The sequence below is a fragment of the Oryx dammah genome, unplaced genomic scaffold (assembly GCF_014754425.2).
Source record: "Oryx dammah isolate SB20612 unplaced genomic scaffold, SCBI_Odam_1.1 HiC_scaffold_5, whole genome shotgun sequence".
Lineage (NCBI taxonomy): Eukaryota > Metazoa > Chordata > Mammalia > Artiodactyla > Bovidae > Oryx > Oryx dammah.
The window spans coordinates 66,121,030-66,140,900 of NW_024070189.1; the positions used below are offsets into that span (position 1 = coordinate 66,121,030).

At 54.0% G+C, this 19,871-nt stretch overlaps 1 protein-coding gene across 5 annotated transcripts; it reads right to left on the reverse strand.

The window, feature by feature from the left end:
- Positions 1 to 803: 803 nt before the first annotated feature.
- Positions 804 to 18,221, reverse strand: PWWP3A (PWWP domain containing 3A, DNA repair factor). 5 transcript variants are annotated; one of them, XM_040240196.1, is made up of 14 exons: positions 18,172 to 18,221; positions 16,977 to 17,105; positions 16,323 to 16,408; positions 15,192 to 15,262; positions 12,937 to 13,629; positions 11,959 to 12,060; positions 10,197 to 10,267; positions 8,832 to 8,908; positions 8,305 to 8,365; positions 6,960 to 7,035; positions 6,646 to 6,696; positions 5,752 to 6,188; positions 4,661 to 4,749; positions 804 to 2,172 (listed from the first exon to the last, which is right to left on the reverse strand). In XM_040240196.1, the coding sequence occupies exons 2-14, from the start codon at positions 17,031 to 17,033 to the stop codon at positions 2,118 to 2,120; spliced, it is 1,926 nt and encodes a 641-aa protein (XP_040096130.1). In that variant the 5' UTR covers positions 17,034 to 17,105; positions 18,172 to 18,221; the 3' UTR covers positions 804 to 2,117. The 5 variants fall into 5 exon arrangements, with proteins under 5 accessions (XP_040096130.1, XP_040096131.1, XP_040096127.1 ...); XM_040240197.1 differs by having other exon boundaries at positions 18,037 to 18,177; XM_040240193.1 differs by lacking the exon at positions 804 to 2,172 and adding an exon at positions 4,397 to 4,542 and having other exon boundaries at positions 18,172 to 18,214.
- Between the last annotated feature and the right edge of the window lie 1,650 nt (positions 18,222 to 19,871).

Here is a 19,871-nt window from a genome sequence, read left to right on the forward strand (position 1 = left end):
CTCCTTCCGTTGGGGGTCTGATCACCCCCTCACACCATCTGGGCTGGAGCCAGACAGGTCAAGCAAATGTAGGAAGAGTGTACTAATGAGGTCTGGGGTCTGGGTGGAAGGAGGGTCAGGGAGGGCAGACTAGGAATGTGACCAGGTGGGAGATGACCAGACCTGGGGGCAGCAAGGTGGCTGTGCAGAGGCGCAGGCAGCTGTCTCTAGCTCGCTGGAGCCCAGGATGGCTGACGAGTGGACCGTAGGTGAGGGGGTGCAGGGAATCTGGGGCTTTGGAGAACAGGGATGCAGGAGGCCACAGGCCAGCTGGTGGGGGCCCCTGCCTGCACTCCTGTGCTGGCTGTCTTCTTGATGCTTTAGAAGCAGTCAGTGTGCTGACTTCCCCCAGGAAGCTGGGGCTACCTGGCAAGCCCTTCTGAACATCCCTCACCCAGCGAGCCAGTTGGGTCAGCTGGCTCCAGCTTCCTCACCGCTGCCCAATGCCACCTGGGGGCATCAGGAGGTCCCACCCACCACCGCCTGCCCTGGTGGATGTAGGACAAAGCTTGAAGACAGAAACGCTCAGAATCCACAGAACACAACAGTGAGAGCTGAGGCGCCGGTGGGGGGGGGGGTGGCGGAAGCCCCCAGCACATCTGCTCAGCACGGCCCAGTGCATCCGTAGACACCTGCTCTACTCAGCCTGGTGTGGGAACCCCCTCCCCAGCTGGGTACGGGCCTCCAGAAGCAGTTGTTGGGGACAGGGTGGCTGCCTGAACATGGTGGGCTGCAGGCGGATCCCGGAAAAGAATAAGCAGGGCTGCAAAACGGCCTTTAATTCCAGTCTCAACAGTTTAGTTCCACAAGCACAGCTCACAAGCAGAGCTCAGAACACATACATATAAAAATACCTGACGGTAACGGAATAGTTCATGTGGTCCCCTGCCCCCAAGAGCGTACTGCTCTCCACCTTGACCCGTTTAAAGAAGGTTCAGTGTCAAAGGACCTTCCAAAAGTGGGTGAGTCCTTCCAAGCCAGCCCAGCCAAGACACCCCTGGGGTCTCCTTGGAGGGTGGCTCAGCCGGACCTTGGGCCAGCGGCTGCACCTCTGCTTAGGGTCATACAAAACCAGCAGAGAGGTCACATGCCGGTGCCCGGTGCCTGCAGTGATGGCTGTACCTCCTTCCTCCTGGACCACGCCACTCTGGTCAGGGCCCACTCCTTCACCCCTCCACCCCCCAACCCCCACAAGAACCTCTCCTCACTGGCCGGGCTCAGACTTTGTGGTGCAGCCATCACAGTGGGGACCTGGCTGTCTCCTTCCACAAGCAGCTCTGCGTCAGCTTAGAATAAATAATCTGTGGTGTATACAATTTCTGTGACCGCACTGAGGACCCAGCCTTCAGGCAACTGTCTCCAAAGTGGGGACCCCTAGCCTGGGACCCTCAGGCGGCAGGGGACCTGTCCATGCTCTGGCTTTAGGACAAAGGGCTGGTTTCCACAGGTGCCAGGCCACGACCCCACAGCCCAGGCCACATGCACAGTGACCTTGGCCAGGCTGGATGGGAGCGATGACCACTAGGGATTGTCACATCGGCCCAGGAGTGGACTAGGTGGAGAAACCCGCAGACAGACCGAGGAAGAAGTGGCCGGAGAGGTTCAAGGTCTGCCTCTTCCCTGCCCGAGTGCCAGCAGAGGCAAGAGTGTGGACAGCAGCTGGTCTCTGGTCTGCCTCTCACAAACACTGGGTTTTCTCAAAAACACAGAATAGAGGCACAGCAAACTCAGGAGCAGGTATGAGAGGAACCACACAGAAGAGGGCAACAAATGGAAAAACACACTGATGTGCTGGGAGCAGCACACTTGTATGTCTTTTAAACTCCTGTTGAATGTCAGATACAATGCTTTTTAACATAAAAAACAAATGTGCACCTTCTATGAACCTACGCAGTACAGTCACAGGTAATGACGTGAAGTTTAAAAAAAAAAAAATAATAAAGTGTTTCTGTTCTTTAAAAGCCTGTTGGGAAGTATACCTTCCACAAGAGCCAGGAAAATAGAACCCGCAGACAGGAGGCAGCAAAAGCCCAGCCCGGCCCCCAGAGCGCAGGCATGGAGCGCTGCCACCGCCTGCTTCAGCATCGCCGATTCCGTTCTTCTAGGAGCTGGTTATCAAATATTTCTTTTTCCCTGCAAAAACAAAAGGAGATCACTTCATTTTACTCAGTAATTGTGTTTTAATAAACGTCAACAGTCTCCCAAGGCAACAGAAATAAAAGCAGAAATAAACAAATGGGACCTAATCAAACTTACAGGCTTTTGCATGGCAAAGGAAACCATCAGCTTACAGACTGTGAGAAAATATTTGCACATGATGTGACTGCCAAGGGCTTAATCTTCAAAATATACAAACAGGTCATACCACTCCATAACCAAAAACATACAAACAACCCATACCACTCCATAACCAGAAGACAAATGATGCAATTGAAAAATGGAGAGGACTTATATAGACATTTTTCCAAAGAAGACAGATGGCCAAAAGGCAGATGAAAAGATGCTCAACTTCACTCATTATTAGAGAAATGCAAATCAAAACTACAATGAGGTCTTACTTCACATTGGCCAGAATGGCCACTGTTAAAAAGTCTACAAATAACAGATGCTGGAGACAGTGTGGAGAAAAGGGAACCTTCCACTGTTTGTGGGAATGTAAATTGGTGCAGCCACTATGGAGAACAGGATGGAGGCTCCCCTCAAAATTATTAAAACCGGAGTTGCCGTATGATCCAGCAATCCCACTCTTGGACAAATATCCAGATAAAACTATAGTTCAAAAAGATAAATGCACCCCAATGTTCACAGCAGCACTACCGACAGTAGCTAATGCATGAAAGCAATTTAAATGTCCATCAACAGATGACTGGATAAAGATGTGTACACATACACAATGGACTACTACTCAGCCATGAAAAAGAATAAAATAATGTCATTTGTAGCAACATGGATGCAACTAGAGATTATGATACTAAGTGAAATATTTGTAGTTTTTTTTTTTTGCCACACAGCATGCTGTGCCGGATCTTAGTTGCCAGCTACAGATGGAACCTGATCCCAGTACAGAGAATGTGGTGTCCCAACCACCCAGGAAATTTCCATGCTATTTGAAGTAAATCAGATGGAGAAAGACAAATACTGTGTGATATCATTTTATGTGTGGAATCTAAAATATGACACAAAAGAACTTCTTTACAAAATACAGACTTCACAGACATAACTTATTGTCATCACAGAGGAAGGGTTAGGGAAAGGATCAATTGGGAGTTTAAGATTAACAGATGCAGACTGCTATGTATAAAATAAACATCAAAGATTAACTATAAAGCACAGGGAACTACACTCAATATCTTCTAACAAATTAGTGAAAACAACCTGGAAAAAAAAAGATATATACACAAACATACATACATATATACTGAATTACTGTTTCCCTGAAAATAATGTAATGTTATAAATCAACTACGTGTCTGTTAAAGACAAACAACCCTCGTCATCCCTTAAACAAGTGAGTGTTCAGTGGGGACACAGTTTCTGTTTGGGGATAGTATCCTGGAGATGGCGTGGATGCTACACGACAATGTGAATGAGCTTAATGCCACTAGGATGTATGTTTAAAAGTAGGGAAGGTGGTGAATACTATGTATATTTCACCACAATGGAAAAAAAATAAACTACAAAGAAAAGAAGATGAAGTATCAAGTCATCGTTAAGTCACTATTGTCAGGTAGTTGACTGGCCACTCCTCTCAGGCTAAATAAGAAACGTGACCCTGAGGGGGATGCCCTTGAGGGAAATGGGACACGCAGCCTAAGGACCCCACAAGGAGACCTGACCTTGTCTCTGTGTGAAGGTTTAATGGCTTGTGCATAAGAACCTAAATGCAACTATGGTGTGAGAAGACGGGGGAGGTAGGTGCATTGGAATGGACCCGCTGGACAACTAAAACCCAGCCCAATGGAACCCTGGCCACCCAGGCTCAGCCGCTTGGACTGTGTCCCCAAGGCAGCAGAGAGGGACTGGTGCAGCCCACAGCCCCAGGACGTGTGCAGTTGCTTGGGTTGTAGAGACAGGACACTCTCTGACTGTCGCCTGGGCATGAGGGAGGCGCTGGATGGGGAGGGGCCGCTTGGACTTTGGTCTCCACGAGCACCTTCTCTCTATGCGGTTACAGGGATGGCCAGCTGACCACTGAGACCAGGGACAGACTCCATTGTGAGCGCCTGCTCAGCCCTGGCCCAAGACCCTAGTTGAGTCTTCAGCCTGTCAGGGCCACGAGGCTGGCCTGCTCCCAGCCAGCCTGGCAGCCAGCCCAGAGCCAGGATTAGGGGCTGGGAGGCCAGCCCGGGGCGGCTCACCATGGATGTAGAGGAACATCTTGATCACTGCATTCTTCCTGCCAGCCAGGGACGGCAGGCAGCAGCTGCCGCTTAATCTCAGTTTCCTCAAACAGCCGTGGCAGCGAGGTGACGGGGGAGGACAAGGGGCAGGTGGACGTCAGCCCTGAGGATCAGTTTGGATGAGGTGGGTCCAGCTCTGCCCACTCAGACCAGCGGCCCCAAGGCCCAGCCACCTGCATGCAGAGACAGAGCCCTCGGGACACAGTATGTGGCCCACCTACCGGGAGCTCAGCACCGGTCCTCGGATATATTTCTCCTCGGCTGTCTTGTAGTCCACCGCATCTACTGCTGAGATCGCGCAGATGATGGCCTGCAAAAAGGTAGCGTGGGTCAGGCTTGGGCCGTGCGTGGCCTCTCACACCAGGCTTGGAGAAGACCATAAAGGTGGACAGTCCAGGCGCCAGGGCCCGCCCAGTGCAGGGCTCACACACATGTACACCATCTGCGAAATCTCTGCTCCCAGTGAAATCGACAAGATGAGAGTTCATGGCACTCAAAGTAGAGAAAAGCAGGACCCAGGATGTCCCTGGCGCCAAGTGGTTAGGACTTGGTGCTCTCACTGCCAAGGCCCAGGTTCAGTCCCTGGCCAGGAACTAAGATTCCACAAGCAAGATAAGCGGTGCCCTCCTCCACTTCCCAAAAAAAGGCAGGCCGCCAAACAAAAAGCAGCTGTAAAAATCTGAGTGAACCAAAACAAACAAAAAAACACAAAGTGGTAAACTGAATACACATTAGATGTGTGGTATCACAGGATCACTGTTAGTTACTCCAGGTGAAAGAGTACTGCAGTTCAAAATTCTTAGAAAGTCCTTCTCATTCCAACCAGCGGTCCCTCACCTGGGCACGGCCGACATGGGGCCATCCTGGGCTGTAGAGGGTGGAGCAGCGTCCTGTTCTGTGCCAGGAGCACCCGACTTGTGACCACCTCCGATACCACCAGTGTCCCCAGGGGGTAGAGTCACCCTTCCTACACTCACATTAAAGTGTGTCCAGAAGAAGGGGCTGGAGAAGCATATGGAGCAAGGCCACCGCTGCAGATGGGAATGGACACGAGGGTTCACAGAGCTGCTTTATTTTGTAACATACTTGAAATTCTCTGCGGTTACAAAGCTCAGTGTTCCTGAGCCTTCTGGTACAGTCCCACACGTTTTGTTCCTATCCAGCAGTGCCCTCTCTGAACTGAGGCGCAGGTGGCACCAGGTTCAGGGAAGATTCCTGGAGAACGACACCCGGCCCCACCAGCCTGCTCCACGCCCTGGGAGACCCCCCACACACACACACGCTGTGCGTGGAGGGCCATCTGACCACTCACCTCAGGCAGTAGCACATCCAAGATAAAGCGGATGCCATCTCCGTGCCCACGTGCCAGCAGCTGGCAGCCCGCCTGCTTGTACACACCCTGCAGGTACTTGACCACCAGGTCCAGCTGCTCCTCGTCCTCCAGGTAGGTCTCCACACAGGTCATGTACTGGCCAGAGCTCAAGAAGGTGTCCAGCCACCGGGATGGCTTCCTGTTCCTCAGGATGGCCCGCAGGTGGCTCTCGGCGCCCCGTGCCTTCACAATGTACTCTACCAGCTTCTGGTTAGCCCGGTCCCGGGCAGCCCGCGAGCGGTCGGGCAGCATCTTCCTGTAGGCTGGCCTCCTGCCCTGTGGGTTCCCAGCCACAGGCTCCTCGGGGTCTCCCCCGCTCAGCTGGGGGAACCTCGTCCCCTGGACGTCCTGCTGGATGGACTTGCGGACGGGGGAGCCTGTGAAAGAAGACACGGCTTCCCCTAACTGGGCGCCCTCAGCAACCACATGGGCAGGGGCCGGGATACCCCACCTGGGCAGGAATCCCCACAGGACCCTCACTACCCTTCCCAGCTCTGCCCCCCACTGCCCATCCCACGGAACCAGTTATCAGCTCATTTGCACTGCTCCATAAGGACCAGTGCCACTGAAAATGCCCAGGACGAGGCAGAGAGGAGGAGCCACCCAGATGCCCCAGCTCTGCACACTTGACGAGTAGCTGCGAGTACGGACAGCAGGTGGGGGCCCTCAGCAGGGGGATCTGTGGAGCCTGGAGAGCCGGGGGTGGCTGCACGGTCAGCCTCAGGCTCAAGACGTGCTGCCCACTGCACACCCCGTCCAGAGATCAGACAGAGAAACTGCCACTTCTTGAGGGCCAGGAAGCAAGTCCTGCTTTGGAGGAGTTGGTGGACTTACTTATGTCAGCCGCGTAGTATTCCAGGAAAGAGCCGGCGAAGGAGCCACAGCCTGCAAGGGCAGGAGGGAGCCGGTTACACAGGACCAATGGCACCAAGCTGTCTGCCAGGTGTACACCTCAACTCCGACCAGGACCAGGCAGGGCACCCCTACCCCGCCCGGGCAATAAGCCCCCGTGGATGGAAACCCCTGCATGCAAAGGAAACTGTCCTATTTGGACCCAGGATGGAGAGGAGAAGCCCACCTGAGGGCCAGGCTGTGCTCACCCTGGGGGCATGAAGGGAAGCCCACATAACCGCCCCAGCCCCACGCACCGAGCCGGACCCTGTAGTCAGTGATGAGGGAGACACACCAGCCGATGGCCTGGGCGAAGTCCTCCTTTGCCTCGTCCTGCAATGAGACCAGGACGGCGGTTGTCAGCAGGAGGCCGCAGGCAGTGCCTCCCTCATTCTGTGTCCTCAGTCCCTCGGCCAGGAAGGAACCTGAGCAGGGCTCCTGAGGCACCTCTGGGGCCGGGGCTGCTCAGAAAGTGGTCATTCGTGGGCTGAGCCCTCAGGGCCAAGAGAGAAGCACAGACCTGAGAATAGGAACGGAGAGACCCCACCCCACTGCAGCCAATGGGCCAGCAGACGGAGGGGACATGGGGTGCGTGAGACCAAGCCCACAGGAAAAGCCTCTGCGCCTGCGACTCCAAACAAACACTCCTCCCAGAGTATTGGTGGGAGGAGGGTGCTGCCCCCAGGGTGGGAGACCCCTGAGCTGGGAGGACCAGCGAGACCAGCCCAAGACCCATGGGTGTCTGATGGGAGCAGGCAGGTAGCTTGGGGTGAGGAGAGTGCTCGGGCCGTGGCCAGGCTCATTGACAGGCACTTGGGACAACTGGGATCTGGCCCCAGGACAAGCTGCCACTCCCACAGCCCATTTCCAGGAAATACGAGAATGGCGAGGGATGCCCAGACACCAGGTCATTTATGGACCACATGCCATCTCTGCAAACCTAGCTGTCCCCCTGGTATTTAATATACATGATCTCAACCTCAATTCCTGCTCTCCTCCTGCCCCCCACCATCATTCCTGAAAGCCCAAGGATGCGCTCCACATAGGTGCCGGCCTTCCAAACAGCCCCCAAACACCCTAGGCCCTAGCTCACTGACCATGGCCAAGACGCTGCTTCCCAAGCAGGGAAGCCTCATCCCATAGAGCCTGAACCCTCTGACTGGGCCAAGCAGACACTGGCATCAAGGTGGAGCTGACACAAAGCACTATCTCAAATCAGACACAGTGCTCTGCCTGCACCAGCTCCCGGGGCGCAGACAGGCAGGTCACAGGGCCACGCGGCGGCCTCCCTGAAGAGCATGGTACACAGAATCATGGCCCCATCTGCGGGCAGCAGCTCAGAGCCCTTGGCCTCAGCCTGAGGCCTACCTCCTCCCCTCCAGGGGGCACTCTGTCCCCCACCAAACAGCCACCCTGCACAGGGTCAGGGGTAATGGAGGGCAGCCTCCTTGGAGGCTGAGACTTTAGAGTGATGACCTCCAGCAGAGCAGGCAGGGCCAAGTGCCACTCCTGGGATGGCCACTGTCTGAAGGTACATATGGGGACAGGGTTACCAACCACCAAGCCAGCAGCTCAGAGCAGCACAAGGAATCACCCACTCACCAGAAGTGCCTGCTTCTCTTTGCAGTCAAAGTGCTTCAGTCGTCGGAGCAACACTGAGATGCTAGGAGCAGAGAGCAGAGATTAACAGGACTGGTGTCACCTCACAACCCAAAAGCCCCCCTCCTCTGGGAGAGCCCCACTCATGGGGGAGGCGGCCCCAGGGAGCCAGGCCTGGGCCCAGGTGTACCTCCAGGGGTCCCTAGGCACCCCCTCCTTGGCAGCAGGGTGTTTCTAAGACCGGCTCTGGGCAGATGGTGCTTCTGTCCCACGATAAAGGTCTGTGGGGGTTACCGAATGGTCACCTGGCGGGAGTTTGCTCACAGGCCTTCAGGGAACACACTGTGCTGTGGCTTGTGGGGGCCCATGGCCATCCGGCAGGGCTGATTCTGGAAGCCGACAAGCAGTCTGGAAAACCTGACTGTCTGGCCAGTTGTCTCAATACAGCCTTTGTGGGGGTGCTCCATCAGGGGTCAACCTCAGGGCCCCCCCACCTGGAGCACTGGGCAGAGCAGATAACGGTGCCTTACCCTCTCCCTCTGGGGTTCATGTTCCCTTCAATGAAGAGTACGCTCGCCTTCTTATCTCTCCGCCTGACGCTCTTGACCTGTAGGCAGACCCAAGAACACAAGGTGTCCAGCACCCAGGACCCAGGAGGCTGTGTTTGCATTTTCAACACTTTCGTGGTGTCACTTTGTCGAGTGTGTGACAAGAAAGGTGGCTGGCCCGGGGTGACCACGCACAGCTGACATCAGGAAATCTCAGCAAGCACTACCCAGCTCCCAGCACTGTTAGAAGAAGTGGGTGGGTGGGGTTCTGGTCAGTTTTATAAAGGAGGAACCACAGCCGCTGTGAGCGCCCTTCCTCCTGCTGAGTCTTTTCAGGCTCAGGGCGCATTCCTCCTCATTCTAGGGAACAAGCAAAGTGAGCTTGGGGAGGTCCACAGCCAGGGGGTGGCTGGCCTGACTACCCCATTTCCTGTACTCACTGGGCATTTACAGTGCTGGCCCCAGTTAACCAAAAGCTCCCCTGGGAACTGGTAAACAGGGAATGGCATGGAGAAGGCTGACAACCACAAAGAGACACGGTGCCTCCGGCAAGCAAGCGCTGAAGGGCGGGAAGGGGCCCCAGTGGTCAGGTCCCAAATGCCAAGAAGCCAGGTTCACCTGCACAGCCAAGCTTTTCCCACAGACACCACGCAGGTTTAATCCTGTCCTTCCCAAGACTGCCAGTCATGTGCCTGGAGGCTATGCTGACCGCGTGAGCCGAGACTCACCACAGCAAAGAAAGCTACTCCACAGGGCAGAGACCCTCCAATTCACTGCCTCTTCCCCAAATTAAAGACCTATAGCTAGAACCCTGAGAATCCTGTCCCTGCTAGAAGAGGACACAGGATAAATTCAGGTGGAAATAGAAGGGGCAAAGGCAGGTGGGTGGTGCCTCAGCTCAAAAATTCTCCACCTGACCCACGGTGTGCACCCTTCGGGCACTTGGAGGAGGTACGACCATGTTTAAGGGTGTCCATCCCACTGGGGGTACAGCCAGAACCTCAAACACCTGCAATTACACATGTGGTGGACCCCCACCCTAACCTACAAACTAAAAAACTCAAATGTACAATATTTAAAACGGGCAAATAGTGGGCATTTTTTCAGAGTCGGCCTTTCTAAAGCTGCTTGGTGAAAACCTGACCTACGAGTTTCATTCTCAGCAGTGCCGGGAGGCTGAGACCCCTTGTTTAGGTGAACTCGTCTCTACATTGTTGCTCACGGACCCACCGTTTCACCAGCAACAACAGTGAAAACCCTGTCCAAGCCCAGTGTTGAGAATAGGGCACCATGGGCTGCACGCTAGGGAACCAACTGACCAAGCGAGAAGCAGAGAGGTGTTCTTACCACGGCCGGCCAGAAGGGGTATTTTTGGTATTTATGCCAGACTAGCATCCCTACTTCAAATGAAGGTGGTTCTAGAATTTAAACGAAAGAAAAAAGCAAAAAAGAGACATGTTAGATCCATATCAAGCACCAGACAAAGCTGCTTGAGAAAACCACCACAGAGATGCTGCTCAAGCCCAGTGTTAACGTGGTTCCTGGGACAGACCCAAGAGTCGGGAAGGCAGGATGCACTCCCAACCCTGGAACCTAAGTGCTGGCCACCAGCGGCTGGGGTATGCATGGATTTCCTGGTGGGGACCACGTGTGTACAAGCAGGGGCGCAGTGCCACCTCTGCCACTTTTCTGAGTCTCAGATTACTCCAGGGCAAAGCACTTTTTAAACATAGCACATAAACAGAAAGGAGACCATGGCACACAGGAAGGACCCTACATGGGGAGTAAATTTCTGAGCTCATCTGAGAAACTGGGGGCTTTAAAAAGCGGGAAAAAAAAGAGGAACTATTTAAATAATCATAAGACAACTACAAATGATTTCTGAATAAAATTTAATTATATCCTCAACCAAAAAAAAAAAAAAACCCAACAAGTAAATAACTCAACGATAAAAAACCAGGTAACAAAAGCAAGCATGCAACAGAGGCTGCTCGCAGACCCCAGAGTGAGGCTTATGGCCGAGCTGCAGGATATGACAATAGGAAGAGCTTTGAGGGACAAGGGGCCATGATGGAGGAAGGGGAGATGCCTGGGGCACAAGTGGAGAGCTGGTCACCCTCGGGAGGAACACAGGGCCACCCAGGACAAGAGTCACAGGAACAGTCAATCCAAACACCAGCAACCAAAACCCATGGAAGACAAAAGCAGGAGAAAGAAGTTGACTCTAGGGCCTCTGGGGGCTGAGTGACCCCCCAGGTGGACAGAAACGCCCTCTGCAGGAAGGTATGGCGCCCCTTTTTGTGCCTGCAGGAACTGACCTCAGTGATGCCCCAAGAGCCCACACATTGCAGGCCCCCAGGCTGGATGCATCCAGACCCCCAACAGTGGGGTAGGGCTTGGTGACTGACCCACCCCCCAACCGTCCCTCCCAGTAAATGATGACCCGCCACCATGAGAACAATCGGAAGAGCCTGTGGGAAATACCCAAGAAAGCGGGTCAGCCTTCCAGCCAGGCAGGAAGGGCCCCCAGACCACCCCGTGCGGCTCCGGCCATGGTCTCTGAATGCACAAACATCTCAGGCTAAAAAGATTAAAAAACAAAACAAAAGTAGACTACGTTAAGATGAATGGTTAATGGGTGAGTGGAAAACTGAAGCCAGTCCTTAACTGTTTAGTTCGAGGTAACTAACTATCCCATGACTGGCTTGGATGCTTGGGCCTGTGTCCAACCCCTGCCCAGGAGGACAGGGCAGCTGACCTGTGCACTGCTTAGTGCTGGGGCGGGGGTCCTGCATACACCTGGGGGGGGGGGGGGCGCCTACCCTGCTGAGGGGACACTGTTTGGGGGGGCTGAGAGGCAGCACCAGGCCACACCCAATGGTGGCGACAGAGCTCATCTGTTAACTTGGCCGCCCTCTGCCATTCCCTCCGAATGGCGTCCTGGGAGCCTCCCCCACCCCCCCCCACAGGTGTTTGTCCTTGAGAGAGGGGAGACAGGGCTCCCTCTCTGTGAGGTCTGGGTTCAGGACAAAAGCCAAACAGCAAAGAGACCTTCCCCATGACACGGGGATGTCAGGGACCTCACCCCAGGAAGATGCCAGTCACTCACCGTGATACAGCAGGATTCTCGGGGGCTCTTCGTCATCCTCGTCCTCTTCCAGGAGAGAGTTCACAGCACTCAGCTCCATAAACTCTTCAGACGATGGTCGGGCTGCCAGCAAGATAGATCAGATCTTACTTGTCACAGTCCTGGGGACTTACCCAGGGAACACCACCCCCTCATCCCTGAACATCAGCTCAGAGAGCAAAGCCACCACAATGTGGACTTGCCCTCAGCCTCGCTTGGTGAAAGCATGTTCAACAGAGGAAACAGGGCAGGAGTGGCCGCAAGTGCGCAGACCAGACGGCAGATGAACCAGGGGCCTGTCCCTCCCTAGGGTGCACTAAGCCACATGGGGAGGATGCGGCTCTGGGGCTGGCCCCCTTCAAAATAGTAGTCCCTGCTTCACTGCCACTGCTGGGGAGGGGGCCCCTTGAAAGGGGAAGAAGAAAGGCAGACACCCGGAGCGAGTGTGGCCAGGCAGAGTGCAGTACCTAGCCATGCAGAAATGAAGATCTCCAAATTAGCATTTCAAAACTAAGTGGGATGCTAAGACATCCCAACAGAGAAAACCACAGCGCATGGCTGCAGCCACACAAAAACACATGCACGCGGGAATCCTGAAAAGTCAGGGGCCTTTTAAGTGAGTTAATCACTTCTCAGATTCCTGCCAGTTTAACGGGAGTGCATTAGGGCTTCTGCAATGGGAGGAGAAAGGAGTTAATCCTCTGGGAGCAGACACGGTGGTATCTCGGCCACAGTGTGCCCCTCCAGTCCCTCTGCCGCCAAACAAAAATAAACACACGAGTATGGGAGGCAGCTGAAGTGCTTAGAGCGTGGTGGAGATACAGAGAGAGAGACCCCAGGAAATTTCTACTCAGGATCTGTTCTGGTAATGATCTCATTAAGATCTGGGGCCTGGCTCTGGATCGGCCACAGGAGAACCCACTGTCAACCTCTCCCAACTCACCCTCTCAGGGCCTTTACCTTCCTCCAGTGGCCGGGTGTCAGCTGCCTCCTCTGCGGGGCCGAGCTGAGCAGGGCTGTGGGGACCCATGTGAGCCCTCGGCCTCTGGCCACCGTCCAGGCCCAGGTGCTCTGCGGGACAGCTATCCAGGGGACTCAGGTCCCTGCCTCCCGGAGGCAAGCACAGGGCTGCCAGGCCAGCCCCTGTCTCACCATCTTCCTGGCTGGCTCCCTCTGAGGATGGAGCCACTCTCTGACCCGAGCGAGGTCCCTGTGCCGGGTTCCTCCCTTGTTTACTGAGGGGTGTCATCCAATCTGCCCGCTGTTTTCTGGATGCCTCCCTGTCCTGAGCAGCACCGCTGGCTGAACACACAGCCGGGGTATCCAGGCCTCCGATTCTCTTGAGCCCCTCCTTGTGGTCCACTCTGCACGCCAGATCCTCCTCACCAGCTGGCAGGCCGGACAGCCTCTGGGACACGCGTTCCCTCCTTATGGGCCCCAGACTGCCCGCCGTGTCTTCAAGGAATGATGGGGAAAGGCTAGGCTTGGGGGGCCAGGAGGCTGGTTCCGTGGGCTTCACTCTTGGAGGCCGAGGGGTCGTTCCTTCCCTGGAAGAGCTCCCTTGTCTTTCGTTCAAGACATCCAAAGCCACGCGGAGTGACCGCCGGTAGGTCAGCTCCTCCAGGGGCGCAGTAGGAGTCCCGTCCTGCGAGGCTGTGGGACAGAGAAAGAGGAACAAAGCCTGGTGATGAGTGGGCCCCGGGTTCCAGCACCCAGCAACACCCTGCCAGCTCTGGTGTGTCGCCAAAACTGGTCCTCACACCTGAAGAGGGGCTGATGCTTCTCACCGGCATCCTCCCCAGAACAGGGACTTGGGCATCAAACCACAGCTGCTGCTTCAGGGCTGCAAGGCTTCCTTTCCCCAGAAAGCACGCTGACTGAGCCTGCCCTGCCTGGGCTGGTATACTCCTCCAGATTTCAAAATAATACCGCCCACAAAATGTATTCAGATATTTCTCAAATCCTCTCTGCCTTACAATTTCAATTCAATCAGGGTCAATAAATAAAGAACACTGCTGGCAGGGTATTCTCGGGTAGGGGCGGCGGGGGTGGGGGTGGGTAAGAACAGCTGCCTAAAAGGCTCTTTGTGGGCCAGCAAATTGTCCACACTTCCTTGCAAGGGCATTTCAAAGCCAGTGGACAGCATCGCAGGTGCAGAGATTCCGGCCTGACCTCCCCACCGCCACAGTTTATTCATTCATTCCCATGCGCGGCTCTGGCGCCCTTTATTTGAACAAGATGACGGATGCAATATCAGAACTCAGCAGGCATAAATAACACCTCCTTCGGCACAGGACTCTGCCCTGTTTAATATTAAAGGCACCCACAAACACCAACCCCCCAACACGATCTGCACGAACAATTAGGGCGGCCGAGAGGTGGTGGTGGATGCTGCCTGAGCTGGGCACCCTGCTCTGAGCCAAAGCCATTTCCCGAAAATGCAGGAAAACAGACCCTATTTCCCAGTCGCCGCTGGGAGATCCTGGGCAATCTTTTTACAAGACAGAAAATTCTCTGCACGTGGAATAAGCTCTTAGGTGGGGACCCAGTGGGTCTGGGAGGGGGCAGTGCACCAGGGGTTAAGCTCAGCCAGACTCCAGCCAGGTCTGTCTCACCTATGACACTGACCCTTGAGGAGATGGGAGCCAGGGCTCCACTTCCAGCCTGCCTCGCCCTGCCCTTGCCTTGGCCCCCACATCCCCGCAGACACCGATGGCCAAAAGGCTGGTGGCAGCGACACCGTTTTTTTCTCCCCTGGGCTTGGGCGATAGAATATAAATATATACCCAACTGCTTTTTAAACCTTGGACGGAGACCAGACCAGCAACAGAACCGTTTTACAGTCTTACTATAGATAAGTGGGGAAAAAAAAAAAAAAACACCCACACAGAAAGAGGAGAAGCCTCTTGCCCTTTCTCGGGGGAGGTGCATCCCTTCTGAGTGCGTGGCAGGCCGTGGACGGAGCCAGCGGGCCCTGATGCTGCTGTCACTGGCCATCCGTGGGGGCGGGGGTCAACGACAGGACGGGCTCAAGGGGCAGATTCTAGAAGGTTACAGACAGCAGCTCCTCTAGTTCAGGTAAATCACGTTTCCTTGAAGGAAGGGGAGAGACAGGGAACAGGGTCCCTCTGTATCCGGAAGACCAAGTCTGTTTTCTCCTAGAATGCCCCGTTGCTCTTGCCAGACCTCACTGGGACAGAAAAACACACTCTCACCTAATGAGGAGGCAATGTCTTCGATGTGCACCTTTCTCAGGACCTTGGCTTCCGCGCTCTTCACCTTAATCCTGCGGGGACAGGGATGCCTGTTATGCACCACCAGCAATGCCACCAAGACCTTCGCAAACGTGTTTTGCTTTAGACGACAAAAGAATCAGATTCGTTTTCTTCTTTCGCACCCTTCCACTCAAACCAGGAGTCACTGCCAACCAGGAATTCAAGCGCCTGAGGTTAGAGGCAGCAAGGACCGCGAATGTGGCTGTTTTCTTTTTTTCACTTTCCCCTTTTAAGACAGAAAAAGGCTGGTTGGATTTAAGTCTAAAAATGAATTCAAATTGTGACTTTTATGAGGTACATCCCACTTTGAACTGCACAAATAACTCCTTTGTTAGACTTCCAGAGTGGATGATAATGTCACTAAAAGCTGTTTACAGCCCAGCAGGTGTGTTTTAGTTTAAAAGGATGCGCTTCCCTTTTAAACTCGAGGATTCAATTACTTTCCCAGCCTCAGGGAAAGTGTGAGCTGCGGACTAAACAGGCTTAGGATCGGCTCTAAAGAAAGGATGGGGACCCGGCAACGCAGGAGCAGGGGCTGACCCAGTTTCCCTCCCTAGTTAGAGTCGGGAATTCGCCCATCAGAAATGTACAACCTGGGCCATTTTAATCGTCCCCAGTCATCTGTGTCCTTCCACCATGGGATGTAATATGCTACCCTGCGCCCTCCATGCATCCGCCTTCTGAATGCTAAACACCACTTTCTTATTACAAGCACAGGCTCAAACATCAAATATCCCAGAACACAGGGGGCTGACACACGTTTCTGAAAGAGTCACACAAACGTATCTGTAGGAAAGAAACAGGCCTACCTGAACCCCAACGAGAGTCTACCAGCATATAATTTACACCCATCCTATTTTTGTACTGATCTCTCTGGATATCAATACTACATAGAGATTCTTTAATTTCCTAACGTACATAAAATAAAATTGGTTGTTTTCCTCTTCAGGTTACTGTGACCACATTGATAAGCAAAGAGGTGAGAAGACTTAAGAGCAGACTTCACTTTTTTTGGGGGGGGTTGGTATCACAGATCCCATGCAGGGGGACTATAAAAACACAACACTTAACTTTTTGTCTAGGGAGAGTATCTGAACATTTAGAAAAAATCCTTTTTTCCTCTTATTTTTGGCTGACTTTTCAGTTCCGGCCAGGACCTACATTAAAAAAAAAACACACACACAACCTTGTTAAAAGCCAAAAAACACAGCTGACCCTGACAAGCAGTAGCAACATATAAACACAAAGGCAATGGATGATTCTTAAAGAATATAAGATAGGACTGCAGACACAGGGAAACTGAGGCACGAAGGGGCAGCAGCAGACCGAGACCAGAAGCAGGGTCTTGCCTCAAGATTTGGCCCTCTTCCCACCACACTGCTGGAAAGCGTCCCCAAGACAGTCCTGTTATTTACTATCAGGGCTGCTTGCCAAAAATTTCCTTGAGTTATAGCCTTACATGCCTTTTTATAGCTGACACTGCTAAAATTCTTTTTTTTTTTAAAGCGTGAGAAAAAAAAGACACTTCCGGAAGTGTAACCTTGTAAGCACTCCACCAAAACCCCATTAGACCAGGAGCAAGGACCGGTGCCAACAGATCTGAGCACCAACTGTTCAAACTCAATTATTTTGCTGAAGCGACTCCTAGGTATCTCCTGATAAAGATTTTACTTGTCACCCGAAAGTCATTTCTAATTCCTGAAATTACAGAATAATGGCTGTCACCTTTGCGGGCCATAATCGCTTTTTCCATCTGCAGAGGACATACTTGGCATCCGTCATGATTTAGACTCATGTGGCAAGTGGTAATGATTTGGCACAAACAAAGTACTTGAAGGTCTGACGCGATGTGCCCTGCAACAAAATTTGCATGGTGGTTTACAACATCATTTGCTTCCCGCTTCAACTCTTAAGGCCGCCACAACTCTTAAGGCCGAAGGTGAGCCGGGCTGATCCTCAAGTAGATGGTTCAATTCCATCATCCAGTACCAAGGGGCTCTGTGCCAAAAAGAAATGACTGGCCTTGATGCCTGGGGAGGCGCCTGGATTATTTTCACAAATAAAATTCAGCCAAATTCCCTCCCAAAGGTTCCGCCTATTTTTAAAAGGCTCCTGAATAAATCGTCCCCGTACTGAGGGCCTGCCTCTGACCTCGGCACGAGAGGCGTTTTAAACGGTCAAAGCTTACAATCCTCCCGTGTTTGGGGAGCTAAATTTATCCCGGCGCAAAAAAATAAAATCGGAGGAAAACGACTGCTCTTAAAGGACGGGGACAGCTGCGGGCCATTCATTACATCAACCAGGAAGGCTGATCTGGCTGCTGACAGAAAAGAGGAGCTGGGGCTGGGGGTGGGGGTGGGGGTGGGGGTTCGTTTGTGCAAAGTTGGGGGGGTTCACCACAGCAGGAGACTGTGGGTCCATTAGCAGGAGAGGGGGATTCAGGCAATAGAGGTGGGGATTCGGACAGCAAGGAGGCGATTCAGAGAGAGGAAGACAGGTTCACGGAGCAGAAGTGCGGGTGCAGACAGCAGAGGCTGGGTTCTGGGCAGGGAGGAGGGGGCTCAAAAAGCAAAGGAGAGGCTTTAAAGCGCAGAGGAAGGGTTCAGGCAGAGGAGGAGTTCAGTGAGCAAAGGTTCAGAGAGCAGAGAGATTCAATGAACAGAAATGGGAGATCCACGGCAGGGCGGATCACCGCCCCGGGGAGCCTCTTTCGGGGTTCGCCCCTCCCCCCAGGCCCAGCCCCGCCGCCACGGCCGGCCCGAGGGGCGCAGCCTGCCGGGCTCACCAGGCCCCTGGCCTCCCCAGCGCGGCGTTCCCGAGCCCGGTGCCGGGGGCGAAGAAGCCGCGACGGCCTAACGGCGGTGGTACCCGTGCCGCCCCAGGCGCCGCCGCCCGCGCCCGCGCTCGCGCTCCCGCTCACCGCCTCCACCGCCGCCGCCGCCGCCGCCGCCGCTCCCGCGGGCAGGGGGCGGAGCCAGCCTGGCGTCGGCGCCAAGCCCCGCCCCCGCAGTCGACCAATGGGACGCCCGCGTTCGCATTATGGCCCCGCCCCTTCCGCCCCGCAAGGCGTAGAGTGACGGGCGGGCGCGCGCGACAGGCTGACTGACGGGCGCGGGCCGCGATGGCTGGCGCTAGGTGGGCGGTGACGGCGGCGGCCTCCATCTTCCCGGCTCAGGCCCCGCCGCCTTCCGCCTGCGGCGGTCGGGTCAGTGCGGCCCCTGAGGCTCCTGCCGCCGAGGCCCTGGAGGAACAATTGAGAGCCTTCCAGAACTTTCCAAGGTCGGAGGTGCCTGATGTGAGGCGCCACGGAGGTTCCGACCAGCGTCCACCAGAGGAGGGGTAGTGCGTTTTCGCAAGTTACCCACTCGTGTGGGCGTTGACCTGGGAAGCAGATACCACGCTCGGGCCCGGCTTCCCGCTGTGGAGTCGGTGTGAAGACACTGTGCAGTGAGATGTGCGACGTAGCGAACCCACAGACGGCCCCCGCCCCCCACCTCAGCTTCAAGTGTGTCTGTCCCATCAAAGGCAGAAGTTGGGATTCAGGGTGGCCGGTTCGGGAGCCTGTGCTGCTCGGCCCGCCTCGTTCTGGGAAGTTTTGTGTCAAACGTGGCGGGGCCCTGGGGCCCAGCCCACGCAGGGACAGGTGACCGCTTGGCCCGTCCCGCGGGGATCAGAGTCTGGGTTAACGAGGTCTAGGTGACCAGTGGGGTCCCTTCATGGCCTCCTTACCTGAATTAATGGAAATATCGTGGGAGGGGGCAGGTGTCTCAGTCCTTTAGCGAATTGGATGCTCCGTTTCCATCGTTTTAGAAAATACCAGATTGCGGACCTCTCTGGTCGTCCAGTGGCTAAGACTGAGCTACCGATGCCGGGGGCCAGGGTTCCATCCTTGGTCAGGGAACTAGATTCCACGTGCCACAGCTGAGAGTTCACAAAACTATATGTCCCACATGCTGCAAGGAAGATCCAACGTGAGGGCAACTAAGACCCGGCCCAGCCAAATAAAGATGTTTTAGAAAAGAAAATACAGATTCCGTCCTGATACAGGCTCCCTTGCTAGGGTGTGTGTAAATACGTTTTCATCTTTGATTCGGTTCATGGTTCAGTAACAAACTTAGTATGTTTTTCTTCCCGTCATCAAATTAACAAAGAGAATTCAGGCCCTGCCCCAGCGCCAGCTGTGAGATGGGCAGCACTAATTCGGGGCTATTGGGACGTGTGAATTGGTACCTTTCTGGAAAATGACGTTATCTGTCAGATTCCTTGGAAATGCTTGAGACCCTCCAACCCCGCAATTTCCACTTCCAGAGACATATCATAAGGATATATATAATCAGATGTGCATAAAGATGTATGTACAGCATTTGTTTTATGCAGTGTTACTTGTATCGTGGAAAAAAATCAGGAGGCCCTGAAATGTCCAGCAATAGAGGTCTGGTTAGCAAAAACACAATGGAAGCTATTTTTTAAAATGTGTTCAGTCTCAAGAAATGTTTATGATACAATTCCAGTAGAAGGGAAAATTTTTAAATTAAAGCCAAACAGACTTCCAAGAAGGATGGATCTTGTTAAAGGATGTTCTCTCAGCAACTCTGCCAGTCATTTGTGCCACTTTAGAAG

Coding starts and splice junctions, on each gene's coding strand:
- PWWP3A (XM_040240193.1), bottom strand. CDS start 17,033: ATGACGGATGCCAAGTATGTCCTCTGCAGATGGAAAAAGCGATTATGG. Junction 6,697..6,959: donor TGACTACAGGGTCCGGCTCG/GTGCGTGGGGCT, acceptor CTGCCCTTGCAG/GCTGTGGCTCCTTCGCCGGC. Junction 6,189..6,645: donor ATACTACGCGGCTGACATAA/GTAAGTCCACCA, acceptor CTTCTTTCACAG/GCTCCCCCGTCCGCAAGTCC.